Source organism: Lates calcarifer, linkage group LG18, assembly GCF_001640805.2.
Source record: "Lates calcarifer isolate ASB-BC8 linkage group LG18, TLL_Latcal_v3, whole genome shotgun sequence".
Lineage (NCBI taxonomy): Eukaryota > Metazoa > Chordata > Actinopteri > Centropomidae > Lates > Lates calcarifer.
In genome coordinates this window covers 15,569,814-15,597,625 of record NC_066850.1, presented here as the reverse complement: position 1 = coordinate 15,597,625, position 27,812 = coordinate 15,569,814, and the positions used below count along the sequence as shown (strand labels likewise).

The 27,812-nt window shown below is 42.2% G+C and overlaps 1 protein-coding gene across 11 annotated transcripts in view; it reads left to right on the top strand.

Moving 5' to 3' along the window:
- Nucleotides 1-27,812, top strand: part of nav3 (neuron navigator 3) — a 194,515-nt gene that overhangs the window by 34,007 nt on the left and 132,696 nt on the right. For all 11 annotated transcript variants that reach the window (XR_001963294.2, XR_001963293.1, XM_051077602.1 and 8 more), the window contains 2 exons: nucleotides 22,250-22,367; nucleotides 24,740-24,792. Coding sequence is in view for 9 of the 11 variants with exons in the window: in XM_051077602.1 (XP_050933559.1) it covers nucleotides 22,250-22,367; nucleotides 24,740-24,792 (171 nt within the window). In the remaining 2 variants the exon portion in view is untranslated. The remainder of the gene's footprint in view (nucleotides 1-22,249; nucleotides 22,368-24,739; nucleotides 24,793-27,812) is intronic.

Sequence of the window (27,812 nt, the reverse complement as noted above, 5' to 3'; positions counted from 1 at the left end):
GTACATGCATGGCTTTGTGATCACTTGTTGAGGGAAAGATGAGGAGGAGGAGGAGGAGGAGGAAAAGGAAAAGGAGGGGATAAGGAGAAGACAGAGGAAGATGTAACGGCAGTGGAAGATGAATGGGCAAGAAAATATGAGGAGGAAGGTGAAAATGGGAGAGAAATGGGAGGAGAGGTGGAGACAGAAGAATGAGTAGGAGAAAGGGTGAGATAAGGGAGGAGAGAGGGAGAATATTAACGGCCAGCGGTGGATGATGAAAGCAGAGAGGAAGGGAGATGGAGTAGCTCTTGTAATGGCACAAGATCAAAGCAGGGTTTTGCAGTATTTTGTAATAGCATGGATATAAAGCTAGAGTAAACTTTAAGATCATTTTGTCTGCTCAGAGTACAACAATCATTATATTTCCCAACATTTTCAGATTTTATTTAACAGTGGTTATCCTTTAAGCTCTTTTTCACTTTCCAATCACCCATCCAGTTACCCACATTGCTCATTTGGTGACAGCTGCAGCAGTTGGACCAGTCACCGATATACAGGCAGTGATATGGATAATGATGTGATCGCACTAGAGCACACTTCCAGTTGTCTTTGACAGCTATGTAAACTGGTAGTTGTACATTTAAATAAAACCTATTTGCAAACCAATTGTGGTGGGTATGTTTTCAGATTAGCTGCCATTTGTTCTCTCTTGGAAATCAGACTGCACATTCCTCTTGAAAATATGCCTAGGAGAAGCGTGACAGACTAAAAACAGCCTCTGACGTCAGGTATTTCTTGAAGAGTTTTTCAGCTGACAACAGAACACGGTGATTGGCTCTGCTGATGAGATGGCACTGAAAAGCTCAGTCCTCAAATCAAAGCAGCCAGGCCGGACATGCCATAGTCAGAAAGAGATTTTGCTGAAAATTGGCAGGTTTGGTTGACATGCTAATTTACTCCTGTCTTTGCAGTGCTGCATGTAATTGAAGTGTTACATATGATTAAAACAACAGTGAGAAACTTTGCTCCAAAGTAGACAAAATCATATCACTTGCACCAGCTGGATATTTCTCACTTCACTGAATAATGAACTTGAGATAATGATTTTTTTTCTCCTGAAGCACTTCTGAATAGTGCACTTCATCTGCTAAACTGCAGGCTACTTTAAGAGACAGGTTATTACTTCAGAACAGGCACTTATTGGTTGCTTCTGCGTTATGCCTCCTCCAGCGGGCTGCAGACGTGGTCGGATCACCTGCTTGTTATTCAATGCAGGTAACGGCACTTGACTAGATACTTAACACTCGCTATCGCCATCTCTCCTCTGCTCTGCCCAGGGAAGATGACAGTGTTGATAAAGGAATCATTGCTTCCTCTCTGTATCTCTTCCTCTGTTTGTTCCTCTCTCATCCATCCATCCTTCCACCACTCCATTTTCCTGTGTTACTCGTTTAATCTGATTAGGTTGTCATAAATTTTGATTGTTGGGTTTTTCATTATAGATATTGTTGGTAACGTGAGTATGTGTTTATAGTGTGTACACCGATCAGCCACAACATTGAAACCACTGACAGGTGAAGTGCATAACATTGATCATTTTGTTAGAATATGATGCTTTGACCAGATCAAACACATCCCTCCATGGCGACAGCACTCCCCAATGTCAGGGGCGTCCCCCAGCAGAACAGTGCTCCCACCACACCACAAAAACTGCTCTTTGTCGTGCTCCTCAAGACATTTCTGAGCAGTTTTTGTGGTGTGGTGGGAGCACTGTCCTGCAGGGGGAGGCCCCTGACATTGGGGAGTGTCAAGTTTGAATGACAGCCACTGTAGTAATACATAGTAACAGATTAAATAACATCAGTTACAGAGCAATATTTATCTTACATTAGCCACATTAGCATTAGCTCTGGTCATAAAAGACAGACGTCAGGCTGTAACAGCAAAGCCCCTGAGCATAGGTAAGTAAGTAAGGATGAGTTGTATTGCTTGTGAATCAAAATTTTTATTTGTAAAGGAAAAACTTATTTCATCTTTCAAAAGTTACATAGTCTCCCTTTAATTTTTACTAGAAGTCCAAGTTTGAATTTTAAAGCTTTGATAGATAGATCTGATAGTTATTTTCTGTCTTGTTGAGATGTTTTATTGCATGACGTCTCTGTGGTAACATTTAAAAGAGAAGCAAGGGGAGATTTTAAAGATGCCAGAATGATTTTTCCCCACAGCAGGCAACTGTGCACATCCATAAACTAAGAATTCCGCTGTAGTTTTGCCTCTTCATCTCTCCTCTCCATCTGCCACCCACACTTAAAAATTGAACTGTTTCATTGCTTTTCCTAATGTCTTGATAAACAAAAAAAGGCTGTTTTTGAGTGGAAACGTGTTGGACAGAATGCACTAATAATGCCTCTGCTAGCAGCACAGAGACACTCAGCTGGAAAAGTTGACTTTATCCACACACTTTTCAAGGTCTTGTGTATTATGTGATGGATTTTGGTTCTCCACCAAGGTCTTATGTTTGTTAAGGCTTTATGCTGCATATTGGTGCTGAAAAACCTCTATACGGTGGCTTTGGCTGAAATCCCAGGTTTTAGTGTGTTTAAGCTGCTGCTGCACATTGTGAATTTTGCACTCTTTTAAATAGTTTTTAAAGTTCTATAGTTAGTAAGAAAAAGCTTTTAAAAGCAGTGAAAATGCAGCACATATGCTCTTACATTCACACAAACACACACACACACACAGAGTCATTTTTTATAATTTGCTCTCTCTGCAAGGCAAACAATCGATCTACAACAATGCCAAACCCCTGGGCTCCACAGACGGTGTGTGTGTGCTGGCGTGCACTGCAGTGCACTCTGGGAGCGTGACGCAAGATTGCTTAGTCTGTGTCTGGTCGGAGCTCTGCATCTCTTGGGTTTTTTTTCCAGCTAAATAAGGGAAAACAAATCAATCAGTGTTTTGCACAGGGACTGTGTCCAACTGTGCTGACTCTGAGTCAGAAGAATGGTGACCTGGCAGGTGTGTGCTTGTAATTTCTCTCTTCATTACACTGTTCACCTTTCCAAACCTTGATGACAATGCTTTTTTGTGTTTAACCATTGGAAATAGTTTGTTTCAAGCTCAAGAGGGTGGAGTACGTTCTCAACCTGGAAGGAAGCATGTAATCGTTCTTTTCATGTGGCATGAAAATTGGCTCTTGTAAGGTAATTTTCTGAGTTTCTTCATAGTGTGATGTATGCGCACATTTCCAACAGTGGGAATCGAGCCCCTAACGCTGGCAGTTTCCGTGCCTTGCTCATCGCCCTGATCTCTGGGACGAAAAAGAGTTGAAGTCAGTAAACAGAAGGCGTGTGATCACGCTCTTCAACAGCACAGAAAGCTGCAGTCAACTCAGTCCCTTTGATCACTGATTTTCAATGCTGGGCCAAAATTTGATGTACGTTAATCAGCATCAAATACATAGACTGTATTTTCCATTAAATATGCACATTTCAGTCTGTGCCTACATCAAACACTCTTAGTCCACTTTGATCCTCAGTGTCCAAATTTGATGTTTAATTTATGTATTTATCCCTTGGAAAGGATTCAGTAAAGTCTAGAGTGTCTTCTCTGTGCTGCTTAAGACTTTTTATTGCCCTATTTAATGGAAGCTAATGGAGAAGAGGGAGATTGTTTACTGTGCTGCAGGTAACATTAGCTCTCAGTGCCTGCAAAGTAAGAAATGGTGCATGTTACTACAATTTCAGGTTGCACATTTTTGCTGAAGAAATTTCAAATTCTTGGTGTATTTATAGCTGTCATAAGGTACCCAGATGGTTTTGGCACAAAGTATCTGGTGTTACAATAAACCCATTCAGCTTCATCTGGAGCATTAGTGAAAAAATCAGATGCACTGCTAGTGGAGAGTCTTTGGAAGGTAGATTGAGGACGGGGGAGTTTTCTCGATAGCTATCACTGGAGTTCAGTGTCCTCAGCTACTCCACAGTGCAGCCTTTCATCAGTATTTTTGGACTCCGTCTAACCCAGTCTCTGCTCTGTAATATCCAGCCTTTTTATTGGGCCTGTCCCGTTGACTCTGGGTCTAGACGCAGGGCAAATAGACTGGAAAAACGCTCGCTGTCTCGTCCCAGACACATCTCTCTCCATCACTCTCACTCCTCAGAGAGAAGAAAAAGTTTTCCTCGCACCACTTCCCCTGACCCCTTCTCCCTTCTTGTTCGCTTCTTTTCCAATTTTCAGAGCCCCCACCACCACCACCCAACCCAAGAGGGGTCAGTTCCAAGGCTGTCCGTCACCCTCGTGGGTATTAGGTTCTGTTGTCTGCCTTTGACCCTGCCAGTGGACTGGAACTGCTGTCACTCTAAATCCATTAGGGATGGGTCATAAATAATGTTGTCAGCCAGTGGGTTCTTGTAACCTGATCATACGTCTCTCACCCCTGGGTCCCATCTGTACAGTCCCCTCTCCCCTCCTTTTCTCCCTCGCAAGATCTGTGGTAATTAGGGAAGCTAATAGGCGCCCAGCTTAAACAGAGCAGCAGCAGCAGAGGGGAGGGTTGCTGTTAACACTCAGCTTAAAAGAAGCTTTTAAAACTGCTGTGATGAAAGCCCATGAGATTTTGAAGCATGATATGATCTTTAAAAAAGTTCTTCAAGGCCCCCCCCCCGACACACCCTACCCCACGTTCGACGCAGCATCTCAAATTCCCCTCCCAACAAGAAAAGCTGAGGGGGGAAAAGGGGAAAAAAGGTTTCGTCCCTTCACTGATCTTGACAAGTCTCTCTTTAGACAGTGTTTTCTTCCAAGAGTACAAAGCTGGGGCCCCGCACACCGAGCTTCTCTGAATGCACTTGAAGTTGCATGCGAGCAAATTGGCAGGGTTCGCCTCAGCCTCGCAGCGACTGGTAAGCGTAAGTGTCCTGGAGCAAAAGGCTGTGTGGGTTGTTTTTTTTCTGCCCCCATGTCAGTGCCAAACAATAGAACTCATGAGCATGAAGAACAAAATCACGGGGAATTGGAAAGTCCAAGCCATTTGTCAACTTGTCTCGGGTCAAAAATAGCTGTTCATGTTTTCTTTTTGTCCTGGCTGAAGTCCTGCAGGTTCACTCGTAAAAAAAACATGTTTCCCTCTGTTTCCTTTTGTTTTCCTTCATCTGCAGTCTGTCTGACAGCAGGTGTTTGTCCCCAGTCCTGCTTCTACAGATGTTTTCAAAATCTCAGTTTTAACATTGTGTTTGCCCAAATTCTGTTGCACTGCAGGTCACCTGCACCATAGGTTGGACTTTGCTTGACGTGAGGACTAATGCAGCTTAAATTCAGGGGAAAAAATCATAAAGGGAGACTTTTTTACTAATATTTCTGTCTGCTCTGACTATATTTAAATGACATTTAGACACACATTCACACAGACACACTTTTTAAGCACTTTCACTGGCCGTTCTTTGGTTACCTCTTGCCTCATTTCCTCCTCTTGAACACACACTTGCACACAAATCCATGCACCGTCTATTTCCTTTGTCTGGACTTTGCTTTTGTAGCTGTGTGGTGTGATTGAAAGAGTGGAAGGCTAAGGCTATGTGTGTACATCTGTGTGTAACAGAGACACAGAGGCAGATGCAGAAAGGGACCCCTCTTGTCACTTCATGTCACCAGTCATCACTGGGGAAAAACTGACAGGGAAGCCAGGGAGGAAATCCTAAACACAGCATCTGTGGAAGTTTATACGTGTTTCTGACCATGTCCAGTCTCTGTGTGTCTGTCAAGACAGGGCTATTTCCCACTTGGCTGAGGCAGCTTCACCAGTCACTTCTTTTAGAAAAGCAAAAGAAGGAAATCCTGACAGAGCGCAGACTGAGTGAACTCTAACCTCTGTTGTAACAGCTGCGTATTACAGCCTGTTCTTATAGTTAAGAGAAAAAAGGAGAAGGAATGAAAACAAAAGAGAAAACTAATGTTATATAACAAAGCTAGGGTCCATCATTTTCACAGTTGTTGACAGTTTATAGACCAAAAGAATAATTAATAAAAGATAAATAGATTAATCTCCAATAGAAATTGTCATTAGTTGCAGCCCCAGTAGCATTAGAAGTAACAGCAGCATTAGTCATAGCAACACAAGCAGGAGTAGTCTGTGATTGATAGCCTCAATTGGAAATCTCTTTGTCATCAAAATACAAAAAACAATCAACACATATGAAGGTGCAATCAATCAGCTGAAAGCGAGGAAAGACATGACAGGAGAAAACAAACGACATAAGGCGAATGGCAACAGTGACACACAAGGCAAGCATGAGCGACTCACAGTCTGTGTGAGTGAGCGAAAGGAGAAAACACATCCAGCAGGGGTGAATGAAACCAACACTCTCCGGGCTCTGTGACTCAGCAGCAGTCACCTGTGATTCAGGGCCGAGTCACAGACCCCTGGCCCCAGATGTTTAGCACATCCACACCGCATTTACTGTAAATGTCAGGGGCTGATGGGTACAAGCCGCCAAGCTAACCGCACCGTTATTTAACCCAGTGTTTTTTTACACTGTATCGGGCTCTTTGATGGCAACAGGTTGCATAAGCTGGGCTGTTACTGGAACTCCCTGTCTGGTAGAGAGGTTGAGTCTGGGGTGAATGGTTGTCTTTGCGTTCTGGGATGGTTTTCTCGTGTTTGGTGACGATGAGTTACTGTAAAGAGTGTGATCACATTTTCTGTTGCTTAGTTGATGACCTGTTGTCCATTTGGAAAAATCCAGTTGTGTGTGTAGGTGTATGTGTGTATGTGTGTGTGACATTAAAACCAGTCACTGGGTTTAACGTTGTAGCTAATCGTGTATATTGTATACATCTATATAAGCCTGCAATTAGCTACTAATTCTGCTGCTGCAGTGCATGATGACATCAGGTCTGTGAATGATTCTGCTCAGGAATATGGAGGGCTCATGTTTGACTGAGCTGGTGGATCTACAGTAAACACCATGGGGGATTAATGGGACTATCACTGGAATGAGGCAATTAATGATCAAGACCAGTTTTTCTGGTCTGTAGGTCCCTCTACTGGTGCCAGTACAGAACTAGCAACCCAGCACCGACAATTAACTGTGATGCTCTGGCAGTTCAGTGCGAGAGAGGGTTTTTTTTTATTGGTGGATGATGGTTTAGATTGTGAAATGGGTTTGTGTGGGAGTCTGGCAACATAGTCATCTACTTGGCAACCCATTTATCGGTTTTGTTGCAGTTTGTGAGAAATCTTACTCTGTTACATTCTTGCTACTCACTCTGAATTCATCTTGTCTGTTTAAGTCTTCACTTTAAAGCCACTGGAAGAAAATACAAAAATAGAATTGGAAATATTAATTAAAATATATGTGCATTCAAGGATATAACTGAGCTCTGTAGCTCTGTGCACACAGTGACATTGAGGGAAGAGCTGCAGTGAAGTGAAGTCAATCAACCTCTTTGACAGCACTATTAGACAACCAATGGGGTTCATTCAGTCCCTGATCCAAGCAGGTCATGACCCCAATCTCCCCCCGATTCTTTCATACTCAGCAATGCAGACACCTTGTTGCCTCCTCTGACTTCACCTATATCCTAGCAGATTAATTAAGTGACGTGTATGGAGGGTGTAGAGGTCATGGCAGTCCATAGGGTGCAGACAGTCTGATGACTCCCTCACACAGGGAAATGAACAGTGGGGGTTTGATGAGCCAGACTTTGCTTCCATGAAACCATGAGCTTAATTAATTATATCATCACTTGCATAGGGAGTAATTTACCTCATTCTGTGGGAGAGATCATATGGAAGAAATAAAACCATTGAAAAATAATGACATTTTTAAATGTTAGTTAATGTCTTTGAGGCTTTATTGTGTTAATATCAGGCCTTAAATGTACCAGGTGTGGTCATAAAATTAGGAATAACTGTGAGCTTGAGTTGATTAAGGAAACATTTCTTTTCAAAATAATGTTTGTTAAAAATTGCCACATGACTTTTAAAGCAAGTTTATAATGCAATTTATTTTCCCTTGATTACCAAAATCATTAAGTATGCATAACAATTGTTGCTTAAGATGAATGCCACATGTTTCACTATTGGAAAGTAAACATGTCTAACCTCTCTCTGCCCTATGCTGTCATTGTTCACATGGCAGTTGAGAATTCAACAAGTAGGTTAATAATGTGAGAAACTTTTAAGTTGAAGCGGCACCCCACTGACAATGTTCATACCTAGTGTATAAAACTAGAGTTAGTGTAGCACCTCCTTTAAGTTGGGAGGAATAAAAATGGAATGTCCAAAATCAGTGCAGCAGGAAATGAGATGCTGTGACTTTTATTCCCCCAGTATGGGTCAAGCTTCAAAACTGCTGAATCCTACATTTCCCATCAACTCAATATCATCTCTTTGTTAGACACTCCCTGGATAGTAAATGCCCACATCTTTGAATCTTCATACCCCTAGATGACATCAGCAGGGGTTTTTTTCAGTGTCAAAGTTTTTTTTCTATACCCACATGAGACATTTAACTGTTTTCACAGGCTAAGCAGTTCTCCTTGTGATGATGTGTAATATTAATGGAGTTACCTTTTAGTTTGCTTTTTTATTGTTCTATAGCACCATATTCAGTTCTGTTTTGCTCTAGAATGATTTGCTTATACTTATAGAGGATAGATTGATGATGATGATAAATAAACCCTAATCTGGGATCATCATAAGGCAAACCACCACTGATGATAAGTTAGAAACATGTGAATTACTTACATAAATGTATATAACCTCATCTAACCTACATAACTTGTATCCTGCTCACTATGGTATATTTAAAGAGTGAGTTTTGAAAGTCTTTAAAGGGGCATTTCATGTATTCTGACTATCAGTATTCACTAATGTGTTCCTTTACAGTCTTGACAAGGGAAGTCTGGTTTGTAGGTTATGGCTGCAGAGAACACAGGGAAATATGCCTCATTACTAACCAAAGAGCCAAAGCCACTCTGCTTTTGAAGTGGTCGGCCGTTCTGGCTTTCACTCTCAAACAGTGATTCACAGATGATCCTTGAATGACTCATTAAGTTCATTCGCACCGACCCCCGACTGCTTTTCAACAGCCAGCAGCTCCACAAAAGGCAAATTCAGTTGATTCTGCTGCAGGACGAGGAGGCTGAGGGTTAGTGTGGTGGAGCCCTCTGCTGGTGTCAGTGCAGAAGACACAATATTCAGATCATATGAACATGGTGAAGTCGAGTGGAGTCTGGGTCTCTGTTGTCACAAAGGTGGGAAAAAACCTGTCTTTATCCTGCCTCATTCTGTCCTCAGTATTATATTTCATCGCTCACTGTCAAACCAACTTTATTTCAGACATTTGATCATTTTGAATCCTGTGTTATCAAAGTAACTTTTAAGGAAGTCTTTCAAGAAGTACTAAATGGGCAGTTTGTGAAAATTAGTATTCACACCTCTCTCATGTTTACAGCCTTTGAATTTATCGCTTAGCATAGACAAACTAAACTCAACAAATAAAACTAAACTGAGCCTAATTTGCCATCTCAGTGATAAATACCAGTTAGAGAAACTGGATGGCTGATTTGTGGAGGTGAAGTGACTGGCGGTAGATGAAGCAAACCTTCTCTTACAATAAAATAACAAACTGATTCCTGCATTAAAAGATAAGTCAAGTTTATGACATTTTGGACATTAGTTTTATACACTAGGTATGAACATTGTCAGTTATCTTAACATTGTACTTACTGAAATGAGTTTTTAGGAGAGCTGTAAAATGTTTACCCAGACCTTCCATACAGAGCACCTCCTTTAACCTACTCTACTTAGCTGTGGGTAGTTTTCCTGGTTAATGACAGATTATTACTCACATCTGATGCAGTTATTCTTCAAGTATGCTATGTGTATGTTTTTGCTATTGCTACATAACCAACATTAGCATTAACAGCTGGTTACTAACTAGTCTTTAAGAAAGATTTAAGTTAAGCATGAATTTTCTTTCCTTTACTCACCAAGAGCTGTTTCCAGTGGGTGGAAAGTAATGCCAATGTTAACTCTTGTTTTGTTTCTATTTTTGTCACTCTTACCATGCTAACCACTTCCCAGCCAGCCTGTCTCATCACTTTCCGATAGGGAGTCATTTTAGCGTTCAGTCTGCCCTGGCGCTGCTTAGAGGGCATATTCTACCTTGTATTGTAAATGCAATGATTGCTGAAGCGCTTGTCAACCAACCATCACCACCACCCCCTCCCAGCAAGACCTGCATTTCATGAAACCACTTGTGTATGTTTTCTCAACAATATCTGATTGGAATAACCTACAGAAACTTTTAATACAACCGGAAACTTTCTTATAGGTGATTGGTGGAGGAAGGAAAAATATGTCTAAATGAGAAACAAAGGAGTGAGTGATTGATTTCACTCAGTCTTCTATCTGTCCAACCACTTGAAACAAATGACACCCTTTCCCATTCAAGCACCATCATGTGTTATTATTGAAGCCAAAGACCGTAGTGTACAAAAAACAGCCATTTAACATTCTGACCGGTCTGCTAAGTGGACGAGCGTCATGTCGCTGTCCTGTCCTCGTCCTCTGAGAGGTTTGTTAATAAAAACCGGCCCAGGCTCCTGGCAGTCTGGCCAGCACCCAATCAAAAACCCATTAATCTAGTGATCTACATTAATTTGTTTCTCAACAAGCAGATGGCAGTCCCGATTGAAATCAAACAGACATGTGTTGTGTGCTGCATATAAATGCGTTTATAAATGGGTTTTGTACACAAACAACAAAGGCCAGATTCGTCCAAGGGGGCCGGTACCTGATCAAGATTGTAGCAGTTAGTAGGCTGGTGATAGCTTTGTGGGCTGAAGAACACTATGTTTACCATAAGCTTAAGGCTGTAAATATGAGTATTTGTCTTCAAGACTCCACAACCTTTTGACCTCCCATCTGCACAGGCCTGATAACAATCCCCTTTCTGTTTTTATTTCTGTTTTCCTTGTCATTTGCATTTCATAAAACAGCCGCTTTACTGCAAATAAACTCCATTTTATCAGCATTATTCTCCAGTGAGAGGCACAGCTGATACTGGCAGAAGCAACAGTTGCTGTGAGTGAAAGTGTGTCCAAATCAGGCACAATTGGAGCCCAGTCGGTGCTGTCAAGCAACCACAACAAGTCAAACTCTGCAGATGACTCATCTTGATTTAATGAACGGTAAACCAGTAAGATGCTGTGAGGAAGTGTGACTAATGTGAGCGGGCCAGTGGTGACTCACACCAACACAGATCATGTCCTCATGATTTGGTTTTTGTTGGAATCAGTTTGGAGAATAATTTGAACCCTCTGGACAGAGGACCTGACAGGATCGTGACAGTCTGGTTGTTATCATGATAAGAATCTGTTTGTGTGGATCTGTAACCATGTATTTCTGGCAGAGCCTCTCACTGTAGCAGGGGTGGCTAATGACACAGTAGCCTGTTTGCCTTGCCTGATTTATTTGTGTGTTTTTGAGTGGGCGGAGCCTCCAGAGGTCTGAAGGAATGATTACAGAGCCCTGCGGCATCCCGGAATAGACGAGTGTCAGCCGGAAGCCCCAGGACGCTTGTTAAAGCCTCTATCTGCCGCCTCCGAGCAGGAGAAGTTTGCCCGACATTCAACACAGGCCCTCAATTAGGGCTATTACCACTACGGTGAGGTGATGCAGTGTGTTATACAGTGATCTAAGCCTGTAGAACGAACTCATCTTGAGAGCTAGCAGCTAAACAGCTAATTAACACAGGGCTCTCCAAAGGCTCCACTGAGAGTTTGACTGTGTCACAAATATCCACTGGCTATTAATAATAGCTGGATACAACCACATGTCTGGTTTTTCATGCATTATCTCAACTGGCCTGGGCAAACCTGGATTGGATATGATAAATCTTGATATGATAAATCTCTTGCTCCCCCCCCCTTTTTGGGTTTTGTTTTTGGAAAGAGATTTTTGTTTTTGTGCACAGACTGGGCGTGAGCAGGAGGTGAGGGGCATGGAGAGAGTTCAAAATGTTTGTGTGCTTGTGTGTGTCCTTTGCCAGCATGATGGTGGCAGTGTCTGGATCGCAGGCCACAGAGCCAGCGGGCCAGACGCTGCCTCACATGCTGTGGTTACCATGGTAAGGTGAGATACTGCTTGTGCCTGTGTGTGCAAAAGTCTCATAAACCTTGAGGTGAGGACGCATTGTGTGTGTGTGTGTGTGAGAGAGAGAGAGAGAGAGAGAGAGAGAGAGAGAGAGAGAGACTACTTCAGCATCTGCTGCAGTCTACATGTCTGTAATTTAAAGGCAGAGATGATGGCTTGAACACACCACTTTGGTTCAGTTTATTTATGGGATTTCTAGTATTTTTATCTCAGTAATAAAAAATACTATAGACAGGAGAACATTAAATAACAGTGATAAAATTAAATTATTTAAAAAACTTACATTATATGGCTAAAGTTTATACATATCATAAAATACACATGAGGTGGCTTTATTTGGAGAACATAGGAAGATTAAAAACATCAATGCGATGTGGACGAAGCACTGCCAAATTCCTCCATTCCTCCAAAATGGAAGTCATGCTTAACCCTGAACTTTACATTGAATAATCACTTTGTGATTAATACTTTAGTTTGTAATCAAGCTAATAAAAGCACCCCATGAGTAATACTGAAGTCAGCAATCATTTCAAGACTGATGAATTAGCCACATTACAGAGTAGAATCTAACAGTTTTCTTTTTAAAGATAATGTACATACAGTCACTTACAAAACTTTAAAGCAACTCCTGGTCTCCATTTTACATTAATGGCAGATGGCATGTAATGTGTGTTGAATCAGTTATTATTATTGGTCAGGACGTGATCCCTAACACAAGGAATTATATCATAAAAGACAGAGACAAAAGCCCTCAGTCCTCCTTTGGGCAAAGATGCACTCCAAAGCTTAGTCAAAGCTAATTCCAAAATTCCCTCTTGATGTTTTCAAAGTCTGTTTCCTTGCTGAGCTGCAGCAGAGGGATACTGTAGGTTTATTGCCGGGACAAAGCACTAACAATAAACCTGTACGAGACAAAAATGCCCTTTTGATTTGGCTGACTCAGATTGCTGAAGCCTAAAGGTGTGCTCAGACAGAACGTGAAGCAAATGTTAGGCACAGCACAATTACATAAATAGCCAATGGCAAGACACAAATGCATGCCATTAGATGCTAAATTCACCTGGGGCGGCCTAAACTAATGAAAATGTCCAAGTTGAAAATGTTTCAGCTCAAGCAAAAAAAAGGAAATTGTGCTTATCCTAAAACTTAAAGAGACATTCTGAGATTAGTCAGCTAACATCCGTGCAGTTGGTAGACAGGCTATAAAAACAGACTGCACAATGAACTTGCTTTACTTTCTGTCTGAACACACCTGTAAAGGGCGGCTAGGGCAAGGTTGGCCGTTCCATGTGTGGCTCCTCCTGTCCAAGAGTGTCCTTGGGAAAGACACTGAATCCCAGATTTGTCCCAATGGTCAAGCCTGTGCCTTGCATGTTAGTTTGCTGCCATCTGTGTATAAGTGTGTGTGTGTGTGTGTGTGAATGGGAAATTGAGAGGCAAATTGTAAAGCACTTTAGAGAAAAGTGCTATATAAATGCAGTCTGTTACCATTTATATTAGCATAAGTTGAACTTTTATGGAACACTTTATTTATTTATTTATTTATTTGCACAGAACAAGGATTATTGATTTTTCCCTTCATCTTTCATAATGTACTCTCAAAAACCTGTACTCTCTAATCTTTTCACCATGCCATAACCTTACAATTAGAAAAACATTTCTGTGATTTATTTTTGTATTTTACTACTTAAATTTTGTTTTCACCTCCTCACCTTTATGTTTTATAAGCCGTGTAAACTAAATGACCTGTTGGGCCTACGAGGGGAAGACAGACTGTGTAAATCTACTCCTCTGGCTTCTGGTTTGGGGTCAGGGCTGCTGGCAGAGAGAGGAAGTATGTTTATGTTTGAGGATGTGTGTTTGGAGGTTGTATAAAATTACTGCGACTTCCTTACAGCATCTGATGGAGTTCCATCATATAAACATGAACCAGTGGTTGGGTTCAGTCTTGGTTATTGTTAGTATAGTACAATCTCTTCTCCAGCAATTCTGCTTAATTCATTTTCATTGTGTAAGTCAGGGGTGAGCATGAAATAGATTTTTAAGTGTTGATGCTGATGGTTGAGTGATTGAATTACGTTGTACTTGGTGTTTTATGGCCAGTGGATAGCCATGATTTGGATGTGTCCTTTGTGTGCCAGGCTGGCTCTGTGAAACAGAATAATACTGGATATTTTAGCATTTTTCTTGGCAAAAAAATAATGGAAAGCTACTACATCTAATAGTTCTCCTGTGTGCTACCTTAAACTTTTATTGCTTTGGCAAATGATTGCCTATAATTGGCTCTCAACAAACTCATCTTTCTGTCTTTTATTCCTGTCTGCCTGCTGTTGTCTGTCTCGAAATTGTGTTTGTGCTCATCTGTCTTCAAGCTGTTTTGGAGCTGTCATTTCTTTCCCCCCTTTTTTTTCTGACCATCCTCTCCTCCTCCTCCTCTCCCTGTCTTCACTCTTTGGCCTTCAGTCCCTGCCGCGCTACAAGAGATCAGTGATGACTGACATGTGCGAGCGCATCCAGCATGGATTGTGTGTCCAAAACTTCTCCCAGCCATACAATTATGTCATTTTCTGCTCAGGATTTCCCCTGAAACGACAAAGTGGCTTGGCAGATCGTGGCATGAGAAAACGATGACTGAATGTTTCAGTTTTTAGCAGCATGCTGTTATCTGCTGATCGTAGTGAAGTCATTTGGTCAGCACCAGCCTAGAAGTTCGAAGGCGGTGGCTTGGATCTTTCAGAGCAGCTTGAAAAATTCATAAAAGTCACTTTCATCTTGCGCTGCAGCTTCTCAAGTACCCACGAGCAAGGCACCTGTATGTTCAACTTCTTAGATGGAGCTGCTGAGTGATTTTGTCAGAGGTATAAATGTATGCAGCTGGTTAGACCTTGAAAGCAACATGTTTGCTTAATCAGTTGCATTTGGAAAAAATGAAGCAAAACAAACTGTGATGCTCACTTAATAAGCTCTCAGGAAATGTTGAGTAAGACTTTGGCTGACGACTCAAAGGAGTTTTTTTCTTGGAAAGAAAAATTAGAGTGAATTGACATGTTTTTATAAGCCGCTTTTTGTAGTCTCGCATAAACCTGATCAATCACCTTCATTCTTTCTTCGGTTTTTCTCCGCGGTTGCATTTGATTAGTGTTTTATCACAGTGTGTAAAGCCGTCTTGTAAATATAACTGGACAGATCTTTACTCAGCCCTGAATCCTCTCAATGAACACAACCAGATCTGGTTTGTGATTGACAGTTGGCACAGCTATAAAGGTGTCCCCCGCTCATCCCATTCATAGCCTCCAGATTTCAGTTCATTTCTGCCCCTTAAAATTGTTGTGGAGGACGCTGTCATGTAAATAAAGTTATTATTTTTGATCCTGTCTCACCAGCGCCAGGCCACACGGAAACTTCAAGTCTACGATTTGTATATCGCTGGCGTAAACTCCCCACTTGGGTGTTTGTGAGATTGGAGTAAAGCCACGTTGGAGAGCTGCCTGCTGCTATTACCTCTGGATTAGGTGGGTTTGAAGGAGGCCTCTCTATCCCGCTCCCAGGACAAGATAATGATGGTTTCTGAGGGAATAGAGATGTGTCAGACTTATCCCAGGGAACAGCAAAAAGGTTTATATTGTAGAAATGGCTTCCAGGTGCTTCAATAATATAGTTGGACACTGAGGGAGGCCATCTGCCTCGGAGGATTTTGTCAGAAATCTTATGGTTATCTTTCATTTGGACCTCTCCTTCAATAGAAATACCCAAAGCAGCAGATGCTCACTGTAGGATATCTCCAGGATTAGGACATTTGTCTCTTTTAACGACCCCAGAAAAACGGATTCACGCTTTTGCTTCCTCTAGAATTTGCTGGTGAGTGCACAGCTGTCCAGTTGCCCTAGCTTTGCTTTTAGTAAAAGTCCAGCAAAATTCGAAACTCTGCAGCCTGATTGAGCCAGAAATGTGACCATATTACCACAGTTTTCCTTCACCAGCTCCCCGTTGCCAATTTACAAGGTTACACAAGGCCTTGAGCAGCTCCGTGTTACTGATTTAGCTTTAATTTCATGGCATGCAAATTGAACTTCAACTTTATTATTTACAGTCCCTCTCCACTCTAAAACATGTTTTGCTTCATTTGTATGTTTGGCCTTCTCGGTGCAGGAAGAGGTATACTCAGGGTTTGACACTAAACTGCTGTTGTCATATTCATGTGACACCTTAAATCTGAGTTTAGTTAGGAAGCCAATGATGTTCCAGTGTGATATGAAAGCTTGAAAACTCAAAAATAGTAAAAACAGTATTCACAGATTCCGAATTTTTCACTGTGGGAGAAAAGATACATGTAATTTTAAGAGGTAACTGAATTTTTATGTCTTAAAACATGTCTGAAGGGGATCTTTAACTTTATTTTGAAGGAAATTTGCAAAGATTTTGCAGCCGGGCTTTATGCACATAGATACTCTTCTTATCAAGAGACCACCTGTCAGCAGCACAGCACAGCCAGTACAGATTTTCCGTTGAGTTAGACTTTCCGTGGGTGTCTCTTTTTTTCAAACACGCTCCATAAACTGACTTGACAGTGACACCACCACCCGATCCCGGCTGCTTCCATCCCTCCATCACTCCTGGTTTGTCATGGAACCAGAGACACAGATGCAGAGAATGATGGGAAGGGTGCTCCATCACATCGCAGCGCTATCGATTCCATTGGCTCATCGCTCGTTTAGTTAATGTGGCTTTATGTTGTGTTTAATTACATTTAGGACCCATGCGGGAGCAGCACCTCTGCCAAGCTGAGATTTTCGAGCAAGTGCTGCCACAGAGGAGACGTCTCTCCTGGTTTGCCTGTTTGAAACAGCATTACACAGCTAAATGTCCTCCAAGTGATTGCATATATGCTCAGACCCCCCTGAAAGCAATTAAGATGTTTATTTATTAGACAGCATTGGAATGATGCCCTGATTAAAGAGCCCATACATTAACAGTCATTCAGTTGAAGTACATTAATAAATACAGTCAGTCCTGCAGAGTTAAAGTTCCTCTCTGCTCCATCTCCTCTCACTCCAGCATCTCATCTTTCTCCTTTTACCCGGCTCCCCCCGGAGGCCATGCTGCGCCACTGCAAGCTCTGCCAATAATACCTGCGTAGCTGTAGTCACTGCATTGTGATCAGGACTGTTGAAGGCAGTTTATCTGCTCCAGGGTAAGAGCTGGCTGTTTGTTGGCGGCTTTCGGGATCCCTGACTCTGAGGGGACAGATCTGCAGAGCTGGTGGAGAGGAAGAGGAGGGAGAAAGAGGAGAAAGATACTTCATGTGCCATCAATAAGGATAACATCACCAGAGAGACTGGACTTCTGCTGATTGATGCTGGCTGCCGAAAGAAAGAAAGAGGAAGGAGGGTGGGCGAGGGGAGGGAGGGGGGGGGGCTCAATATGTCTGTTGCTTGTGTATGAGTAGCTGGAGAATTTGTAGATTGCATGTGCGTGTGTGTGTGTGTGTGTGTGTGTGTGTGTGTGTGTGTGTGTGTGTTGTCTCATACAGCCCTGTGTGTCTCTATGATGTCAGTAGTCTCAGTCAGCACCACTGAAGGTGGCGTTATTGCTGATGTTTTGCCTCTGTCGTTGTGCTGGCTTCAGCTTCCCAAAGCGATTGGGATTCAGAGAGGAGAGGCTAACGAGTGCAGGAGGCTGACAGGCTCAACTCCGAGCGCCACTGAGGAGTCATGAAGTGAGTGGATCAGTGAGTCGGCGCTCACGCAGCGACAGGAGACAGGCTTCTCGAAAAATGTTTCTTTGATGTTTGTGCTGTGTCAGAAAGCTCGGAGAGGAGGGGAGAGGAGGGCGTAAGGGAGGGGGGTGTGACAGGTAATAGAGGTCCCAGGTCAGGTTGGAACTCAGACCCAGCATGTTTCATTCTCACCTTTTTCTGACGAAACTTGAGGTTGGAGTGAGGAAGATTTGTAGTTATTCTGAGTCTTCATTCCTTTTTTGTCTCACTTGTCTGAGCTCTTTTCTAGTTATTTTTCCCTTGAGATGTTTTTAACTGATCTGCTGACAAAGAAGTTCTGAAAGTGTCCAAACCTAGATTTGGAGCATCTTTTATTGAGCCACAAAATAATGTTTTCTACTGTAGATGGCAGACCCTTCCTGTAGCTGTCTTACCTCCATGTTTCTTTCTTTCGATTACTGGCGCCTTTTTATTCCAGTTTGATTTCTGTGTTAAACAAAGAAATATGAATCAACACTACAGACACAGTTTATGCAGCAATAAACTAACCATAGAAGCTTTTGGCTTGAGACTTTATTATGTTCCTGTGGAAGTGCTGAAAAAGTGTTTGCCAACACGATGGCTTTTGCCTCCACAAGTTGACATATTTTAGTTTAAAACTGAATTTTTGGAGCACACGCTGTTCCAAAGTGGGCAGGTCAGACCAAAACAAACCCAGAAAGTGACTCAGCATTATTGTGAGTTGTCACAAAGACAAGCTTCTTCAAAATGAAAACATCCCTGCAACTGTGGTTCTCAGGAAAAGTGAACAGGGAGTGAAGAAGTTGAAAAGTGTCGTGTGAGTATATTAGATCTGAAGCATCCAACTGTTTTAATGAAACAGAAATCTGCTTGACCTTGATGGGACATCCTGCCCTGCCTGCTCAGTAATCCCTTTCACTGCAGCTCACTTGACTCATTTATTTCATCATGGGGCTTCTATTTAAAGTGTTTGCAGACACCAAAGACTGTTTGTACAGAGCAGGATTTCAAAGTCGCTTCAGTTAACTTCCTTGTGATTGTAAGCCTGTATAAAGCTGAATTGTCCTGCTGTGGTAATCTGCTGCTGCATGCAGCATAAAACAAACTCTCCAAATCAAATGCAAATACTGTTTGACCTCCAGGCTGGATAGATAGTGTATAGCGCTGAAGAGTTGTTTGTGGGGTTTTTTTGGAGTCTTATCCCTCCATGAGCTGCAGCAGATGTAGAGGCAGCTGGCTGATTTAGCCATAAATTCACTCAAAATTGAATTCATCCACTGGGTATCACACCTTCCACAGGTTACTCTCTGCCTCCTAGCCTCACTTCTTCTCTCCCAACTGTTGAGGAAATGATTGGCAGGCATCTCTGTTTTTCCAAAAACATCAAATGCATTTACATACACCTGGTTATATATGCATTTTCAATTTTGCTCATTAAAATCCAAAATAAACATAGTTTTTAGGCTTAATTTGGGCTGGAAAGTTGGTGTATGAGTAAAAGCAACATGCAACAAAAGGGAATGGAAACAGACAAATTTAAATTAATCATGACATATGTGAAGCATGTGACTTATGTGTTAACTGAAGCACCTGAAGACATTGCAGCAGATCAAGGCATCAGACCTCCAGATCTGTATGGAGCAATAAGGAGGCTAAAACTAATACATGGTAGCCGACTGTAGAATTAGCGCCACCAGCTGTCAGTCTTGATGAACCAACTCCTGATATTTATAGTGGTGGAGAGAAACCTGTATTAATTAGCTTTTTCTTTTGGTATTTCTCTGGAAATTTAGTTAACATCTGAGACAAATTTGGATGGAAACTTGACTGTTATTGACAGGAGAGTTGAGTCATACAAGGTCTCTCTACTGATGTTTCTCTGCAGAAGCATTAATCCTGCTGTAATGCTGTCTCTTCAGGGTAGTGGAGGAGAGAAAGAGGGAGATGTATGGCAGCGGGAGGTTGCAGCTAAACAGTGCAACAGATCAAACCTTCCTCCTCTTTCTCCTCTGCATCCCCGGTCTCTGATTACCTCAGCTGTCCAGCAGCTTGTGTTCAATCTTTGTTGGAATTTGCTGCAGCCTGATATGACGGTAGCTGTCAGCAGGAGCAGCGCATACACACTTAATTTCTGTCTTTTGCGCACACTTTCTCTCCTTCTCCATCCTCCCGCTCTCCTGTTTGTTTACTTGCCCCCCGATGGGATGTGGTTTGCGTCTGCGGTGTGTGTTTTTGTGCGAGTCTGTGTAAGCGAGCGCCTACGTGCATTCATTTGTCTGCATATGCTTCTTTTTGCGAGCAGGGTTTAGTGGATGTGTGTTTGGCCTTTGTGTGTTTCCCCCTATGACGGCTCTCATTTTTTCGGGCTTGCGCTTTACGACTTCTCATCATGGAGAAAGTCGCTGAAGGAAACCACAACAGATACAAACTTCTGAGAGGCGGCATCCTTAAAGCAGCAAACATCCCGCTTCCAAGAAAAAGAAAAAAAGGGCGGGAGAGAAATGCTTTTAATTGAGAGTGGTGTGTGAGGTAAATGAGGGGAAAACAGGATTATTTCATCATGAGAAAGTTTTATGAGGGAATTCCTTGGGAAATGTCTTCCATTGGAGATGGTGAGAGGCCTTTTCTGTTTACAGAAACTTCATCTGCAGAAACTCCGAGGACAAAGATGTGGAAGTTTTGTCCCATAGTTTGACAAATACGACTCGCAGTGTGGAGACACCACAAGAAAAACACATCCACCGTTTAATCCTTTACTCTGAACTGTATACCTGAATTAACTTTTGATATTAAGGGACTCTTTTAAGTGGTAGACCTCCTGCCCACGTGGAAGATTTTACATATCTGAGCGGATTTTCACCATTCAGAGTCCTTCATGCTGCTCAGGCCTATATTGCTTTTTTTTTTTTTTTTTTTAAATCCGGGGATAACAAGGAAAGTTTCAGGCATTCAGGCAGCAGTCAGGGTCTTTATATGGGCTGGTAGAGTTTTTTTTTTTTTTCCTGGTCCCAGAATCTCAATTCAAGTCGAGCAGGAAGAAAGATGTTCCTCCATGGCTGTCTGTGGAAATCTGTATCAAACCTCCGCACAGTGGGAGGCACTGGAGCTCTTTTTTAGTTCATGTCTCTCAGGTGCTGTCTCGTTCTTAGTCAGACGGGTCTGGAAGCAAATCTTAGAAAGTTGGAGTGAATGGAAAGAAAAAAATGACATAGCTGAAGTTATGAAACTGCTTTGGGTGCCTGAACCAGCATTTCTAGGATGGAGGACGGCCTTTTTCTCTTTATAACCTCTTCGATCCTCAAACTATTTATAGGCCAAAAAAAAAACCAAAAAAAACAGTCTTTCAACATACATCTGCTGTCATGAGGCCAAGCACTTGGAGGCCAAATGTGATTCACATCTTTCGTCCTCAGAACTCCACTGAAACCGCAGCAGCTGTCGAGCTCAGTCTGTCGCCCAACAGACAAAGCATCGCTTATCAGTTGGCTTATGGGCTCTAATGAAAGACAAAGCGCCTGTTAAGAGGTTTAGGTGACAATACAAAAGATTAGCCAACATGCTCCTCTTCCGGTTTCAGATACATGGTAGGGAAAGTGAATCCACCTGTCATAGCAGATGTCTTAATCAGAACATGATTCATAATAAAAGAGACATTGAAAAATTCAATTTTAAGATAGTTCTGACTTGTGTTAAGTTTGTGGTTAAATACTTTCTCCTCTATTTAGTTTTTATCTGTATTTGAGTTCTCCAGAGTGCTCTTTAAAGGAATTTGTGGCTTTTTCAGTTCTATGTTCTTATAAGTAAAAAAGACTTGGACTAAATGTCCAGTGGTCGTCTGAAAGGTTGTGCTTTGTCCTTTGGTTTGGGTGCTGTGTGGTATTTCCACAGCCAGAGCAGGCTGTAATATTAACTATCTACTATCTAATGTCACAATGTTTGCTGGGATCATTTACGAATCCCGTGGAGAAAGATCATAAACAGTGTAGATCTCTGTGCGGTCCCAACTGCCAAAGCTTGATGAAATATTTGTGTTTGTGTAGCCGAGATGTGCAGGGAGCCTGAGTGTTTGGACAGCGCTCCCTGGCAGGACATTCACCACTTCATTGTAGAGAAGACTGAGAGGCAGAGCAGTGTGCTGTTGGTTAGCAATGGCCAAGGGGCTATTGTACTTTTCAAATCAACGTCTGTCCAGAGCAACTTTTAGTCACTGAAGCATTTGACATTTTGTTGTCTGGTATGGTCTAACTAATGGGCCTGTGGGCCAAAATTGAAATCAGTGAAAATTCACAGTGTCTGTTACACACACCTCCTCTGCGTCTCTGTTTGTCAGACACACACATTGACAGAGTGTGTTTCTGTCTTTGCAGATTTACACAGACTGGGCCAATCACTACCTGGCAAAGTCTGGCTGTCCGCGCCTCATCAAGGACCTGAGCCAGGACGTCACTGATGGAGTCCTGCTGGCACAGATCATCCAGATCATAGGTAGGTATCTACACACACACACACACACATACACACACACACACAATACATACTTGGCTTGAGATCGAGATGAGCTGGACAGAAACTTTGACCTCTGTTAGTAAGTATACTGTGTCACTGAACTAACAGTATATTGTTAATGTTGTGTGTTATATTTCTATAAATATATCATTAGATATGTTATATTTTTAAAAGATTATTAATGATGCAGATAAATAAATCCACGTGTTATCAGCAGTATTAAAACACTGTGTGTGTCTATAATTTATTCTGTCTGGTAGATGAAGCGACCACCCACACACACACACGCACACACACACACAACTCACACATACACACTCTCTGCTGTTAGGTCTTTGTTGTGGTGAGTTGGAGGGAAGCTGTGCCTCAGTCTGATATTTGGGCCAAATCACAGCAGCTCTCTCTTGTTTTGGGTGCTGGGCGAGCTGCCGCAGCAGAGATCTATGACTCTTACACCCTGGGGTGCAAAGGCATGTGCCTCCCAATGGAGCCCAGAAAGTCTTTACTTCTCTTTCTCTCTGTCTCTTTCTGTCTGTCTCTCACTCTCTCTTTCTCTCTGCTTTTATGTCTCCGTGTCTCTCTTACTCTGGCACTCTGCTTCTCTTCACGTCTGCCTTTCTGTCTCTCACTCACTCACAGTTGAACTTTTTCTAGGTCTCTCTCTCTTTGTCTCTCTCACCCCTCATGTCTTTTATTTCTCTCTCTGATCTTACTTTCTCTTTTGCTCTTACTCTCTCCCTCCTGTGTCTTGCACTTGCTCTTAAAACACATTACTGAGTAACACACTACAACACATGTTACTGATTCCTTTTTTCAGCAAAGACAAGTTCAAGGGATTACACTTAGAATACAGTAATCACATTACAGTGTCAGTAACTCTGACATTTTGGGAGAGGACAGATTTTTTGTTGTCTCACCAGGAGTTGGATGGAAGGGGGTTAATGTGGACAGACTGGTCCGGGATGTGCCAGCTTGGTGTAGCAGCTGGAGGTGTCTGTGTGTAAGGGGGGGGGCTAGCTTCTTTCAAAATAGGGAGATACACCCTCCAATGTTGTCATCCGTCTTTGCTGGCTGCTGCACCTAGCTACAAGACTGTCCCGACTGTATTTACTGTATTTACAGTTCACGTGTTCAGTCTGTGTGGTCATAAATTTTGGACTGCATAAAGATTGGCCATACAGACCCTCGCAGGCATGGACAGATGATGAAAATTTATGCCACACAGATGTGGAAAGTATAACTTGGGCTTTAGCCGTTTGTTAAAATGTTTAAAATGACCTGTGTTTACATTAACGTGGCAAGGACCTCTTGTCAGTGCTGCTATATGACAGTGTCAGAAACGTGAGTGGCGAAACAAAGGCAGAATATGGGATATATAGATTGGTCAGCAAAGTGATTAACTAACTGTTTAGTTAGTAACAGACTTAACGGACCATTCAGTATTTTATGACCTCAGCAATCACCTGGTTTTATTCAGGTTTGGAGTGTGTGTGGAGGTTTCACTGTCAGGTCTGCTGTAGCTGTTAATGGTCACTAAATGCCTCCAAACCATAGGCTGGCTGCTTGTTGAACTACTGTCCAGTTACTTTTTCACACAACTTGCCCAATATTTGGTGTTATGAAATTATGCCTTCTTTTTTTTTGCCCTCCCTCTTTCAGGCACACTTCTCTCACACATTCTTTTTCTTCTTACATCTAACTCTCTCTCTCCCTCTCTCTCTCTTTACATCTTCATCACTGTTGTGAACTTTTCTCTTTCTGGGACTCCATCTCCCTATGTTTATCACACCCACACACACACTCACACGCACACACACATTTTCCTCTCTATTTCATAATCTGCCTCTCTCACTGATGCTGTCTTTCTCTCCATTTTTTTTTCCGTCTAACTTCCTTACTCTCTTGTTCTCCCCAACTCTCTCTCTCTCTCTCTCTCACTCTCTCTCTCTCTCTCTCTCTCTCTCTCTCTCTCTCTCTCTCTCTCACTGTTGGATTGAAACTTTACCCTCCCTGCTCGCCCGAACAGACAATGAGGCCAAGCAGGCCTGTCAGTAATTCTCTAGCGGCAGCTGACGAATTAGGCAGCTTTGCTTCCCAGACCTCTCCTGCGTCGCTCCGCACCTCAACACACACTCACACACAGACACACAAACATTCACACCCTCATGCACATACACACACACACACACACACACACACACACTCCTACCATACTCTCCTATGTTAACCTCAGCAGAGGTTTCCTGCTGGATGTGTGCACCTGAACTCAGAAGCTGTTGGACATCGGGATGTTAAAGTTCAGTATGGGACGACAGTAAAAATCTCATTTCTTCATTTGCTCTCTCACGCAGCAAATGAGAAGGTGGAGGATATCAATGGCAGCCCCAGGAGCCAGTCACAAATGGTGAGTTTTTCAACTTTTCTATTCAACTTCATCCGTCCTCTAATGCGCTGTTGCATGAGAGCAATTATGTTTGTGAGGAATGTTTATCTGAAGTGCTGACTTTGAATGGCTCTGCTGCTAAGCTGTAATGAAATTTTATATTTGTAGTTTTATAGTTTTTTGTTGTTTTTTGTTTTACTGGAGCGAACAGAGCAGCAGTAAAATTCCAAGATTACAGGGATTACAGGCAGCCAGTGTGGTAGTACAGGGCTCATACTACATTTTACAGAGCTCAGGTGATGCTCTCATCCTCAGCTACTGACAACAGCACAACGTCCCTTCAACATTACTATGCAAACCTGTAGCTGAAAATGTCTAGCATAGCACAACATAGAAGCACCTCACGGTAATTTATGTGCTACTTATGACTCCTGCTCCACTATATGTCAAAGAGAAATATTGCACTTTTTAGTCTCATAAAGCAACATTGCATTGTGAAAGATTCATCAGTAGTTTCCAACTTTTTTTCACTTTTGACTCCTCACAAAGGAGTGTCTACTTGGGTGCCATGTCACATTTCAGATGTCAGTGAGCTTTCCGTAGTTCTTCCAAAGACTGATTTCTCCTCTCAGCCTCTCAGATGTTTTCTTTTAAATTAACAGTTTGAGGCCCAAAGTGGTCAAAATATCAAATATTCCACAAAGAAAGAAAAAGAAAAAAAAATCTGAGAAAAATCCAAAATATGATGTTAATACATTTGTGTAACAGAACTTTTTTTTTTCTTCTTTTCAACCCCATTCATCAAATTTATATGTGATCCTTTGTAACCCACCAAAACTATCCAATTGTATGTAAATTAGCTGCACCTCAAGAAGCAACATGATTAAAATGCTACAAGTACTTTCATTTTGGTATTTTAAATTCATTTTTAATACCTAAAGGTGCTGTATGTAAGTTTGCTTTTGCTACACAGCCAACGTTAACATTAACAGCTGTTTACTTACCTGTCCAGAACATTGCGAGTTAAGCATCAAACTTAATTCCTTTACTCACCACGAGCATGCTAACCAGCTAGCCCCAGCCTGCCCTGTCCGATCCCTAATACCACTTTGGAATAGTGAGTCACTGTAGCGTCCAGTCTGTCATATGATAGGATGAGGAAGTAGTGCTGTCTAGAGGATGTATTCTAACCCCTTGTCTTGTGAACACAACAATGGCTGAAGTTTTGGGGAAGTAAACAGTTGTTAATGGTAATGTTTGGCTATGTAGTGATAGCAAAAAATGACATATGGCACATTTATGTTTTTTAAATGGATAAAATACATGAAATGAGCATTTGTACGTTGTTGACCTGCTACTTTTACTTAAGTAAGGAATCTGAATAGTTCTTCCACTACCTGCCATGAACCCTCACAAGAACAGCAACCTTAACAAACACCTTTGAGTGATTTAATTTTGAATGGTCACAGTCAGAGAAGGTGTACTGTTGTCAGCAGGGACAAAATTTGAGAACAGGGAAAGACTGAACTGTTTACAAAGAAAATTCTCACCCATCTTCCAAAGGTTTAACTGTCACTTGACACTGTCAGTGTGAATTTCAGACCCTGACTTCAAGCAGCCAATAGCAGTAATTCTGATTAAAGCCATTCACAAACCATAACAATCTTCAGTACTCAAGATGGTGATGACTGGAGTAACCGCATTGCCACTTGACCAAAAACACAGTAGAGCCTTGAAAACTTCAAGCTTGATTTACTGTGCCTTTTTCAATAATCTGTATTTCTGGCTGCCATGTGGCTGACTGATTCTGGCGGTGTCGTTTTTCCCTCTGTTAATGAGACGACGGGCTGTATAACTGCTGATTGTCGTCACTGTGAGATAATTACCCCTTACTTTAACTGGAGTTGACTAAGTGTTTATGCAGTGTTGGTTTGCCCTGGCATCTGCCCTCCTGCCATTAAAAGTGACTAAAGCTGTTTAGCTGCTTTGGCGCGTTTTCTTAGTAAGACACTGTGGGCGAGGAGTGTGTTTGGTCCTGACAGTGTGTGTTTTTTGTGTGTCAGTCTTTGTGCCTCTTTGTCATTAGATGTTAGACCTATGTTTTTAGTATGTATAGCTTGCAGTATAGCTTTTTTTTTCAATCTATTGCACCATTCTGTCTCTCTACCATATACATTTTCCTAACTTCTAACCCCCACTGGTTAGTTTAAACAGGTGACTTCCACACAAGGGAAGTGAACAGGTTTGATAAAGTCCCCAGGGATGTTTGAGGAAAATCGGGGTACCATCACTGGAATGTACTAGAATGTATTTTACAACTGGGTTCACACGTTCAGCGCAGTTTTCAGCTGTTTTAGTTTTTCCTTCATGGTGAGTCCAGCTGTAGTGGAAGCAGACGGTACACTCTGTCAGAAAAAAACAACATTAAAGAACCAGGAAGGAAGAAAATGTTAAGGTTATGTGGACTCTGGTACCCCATAATGTCACAGTGTCATCAGTTCTGGAAAGATAAACTCCTGGACAGTGATTTTTCATGTCACGTTAAGTGATTCTGGTCCTAGAAACAGCTGAGTCCAGGCTGACGCACCGGTCACTAGGGGCAAGCTGCTGCTGCACTACAAGCATGTGGCTCGATGTGCCAGCGACCTCTGTGTGTGTTTGTGTGTGTGCGTGCAGCCAGCTCTTTGTCTCAGTCACTTACTAAGCCCATTGATCCACCACCTGCTCTGACCGCAGAGGGTCCGGCCGGCTTGGGAAAATGAAGTTTGAGGAAGCACGGTTGCTTATAGTGTGGGAGCAAAGGGAAGGAAGCATCTGACACACACAAACACACACAAAGATGTAGCCAGCTAGCAGGAGCACTGTTTGGAAAAATCAAGGTTCATATTGTGGCAGGTAAAAGGAACAGTTTGCTAAGTAGCTGGTCTAAAGACATGTTAATGCTGAGTTTGCATCAGGATATCTGAGAGAAAAGTAGTCAGCAGCATAAAGATTAATATTAAAACAGGCACAGAACTGATACATACTGTTCTGTGAATGTG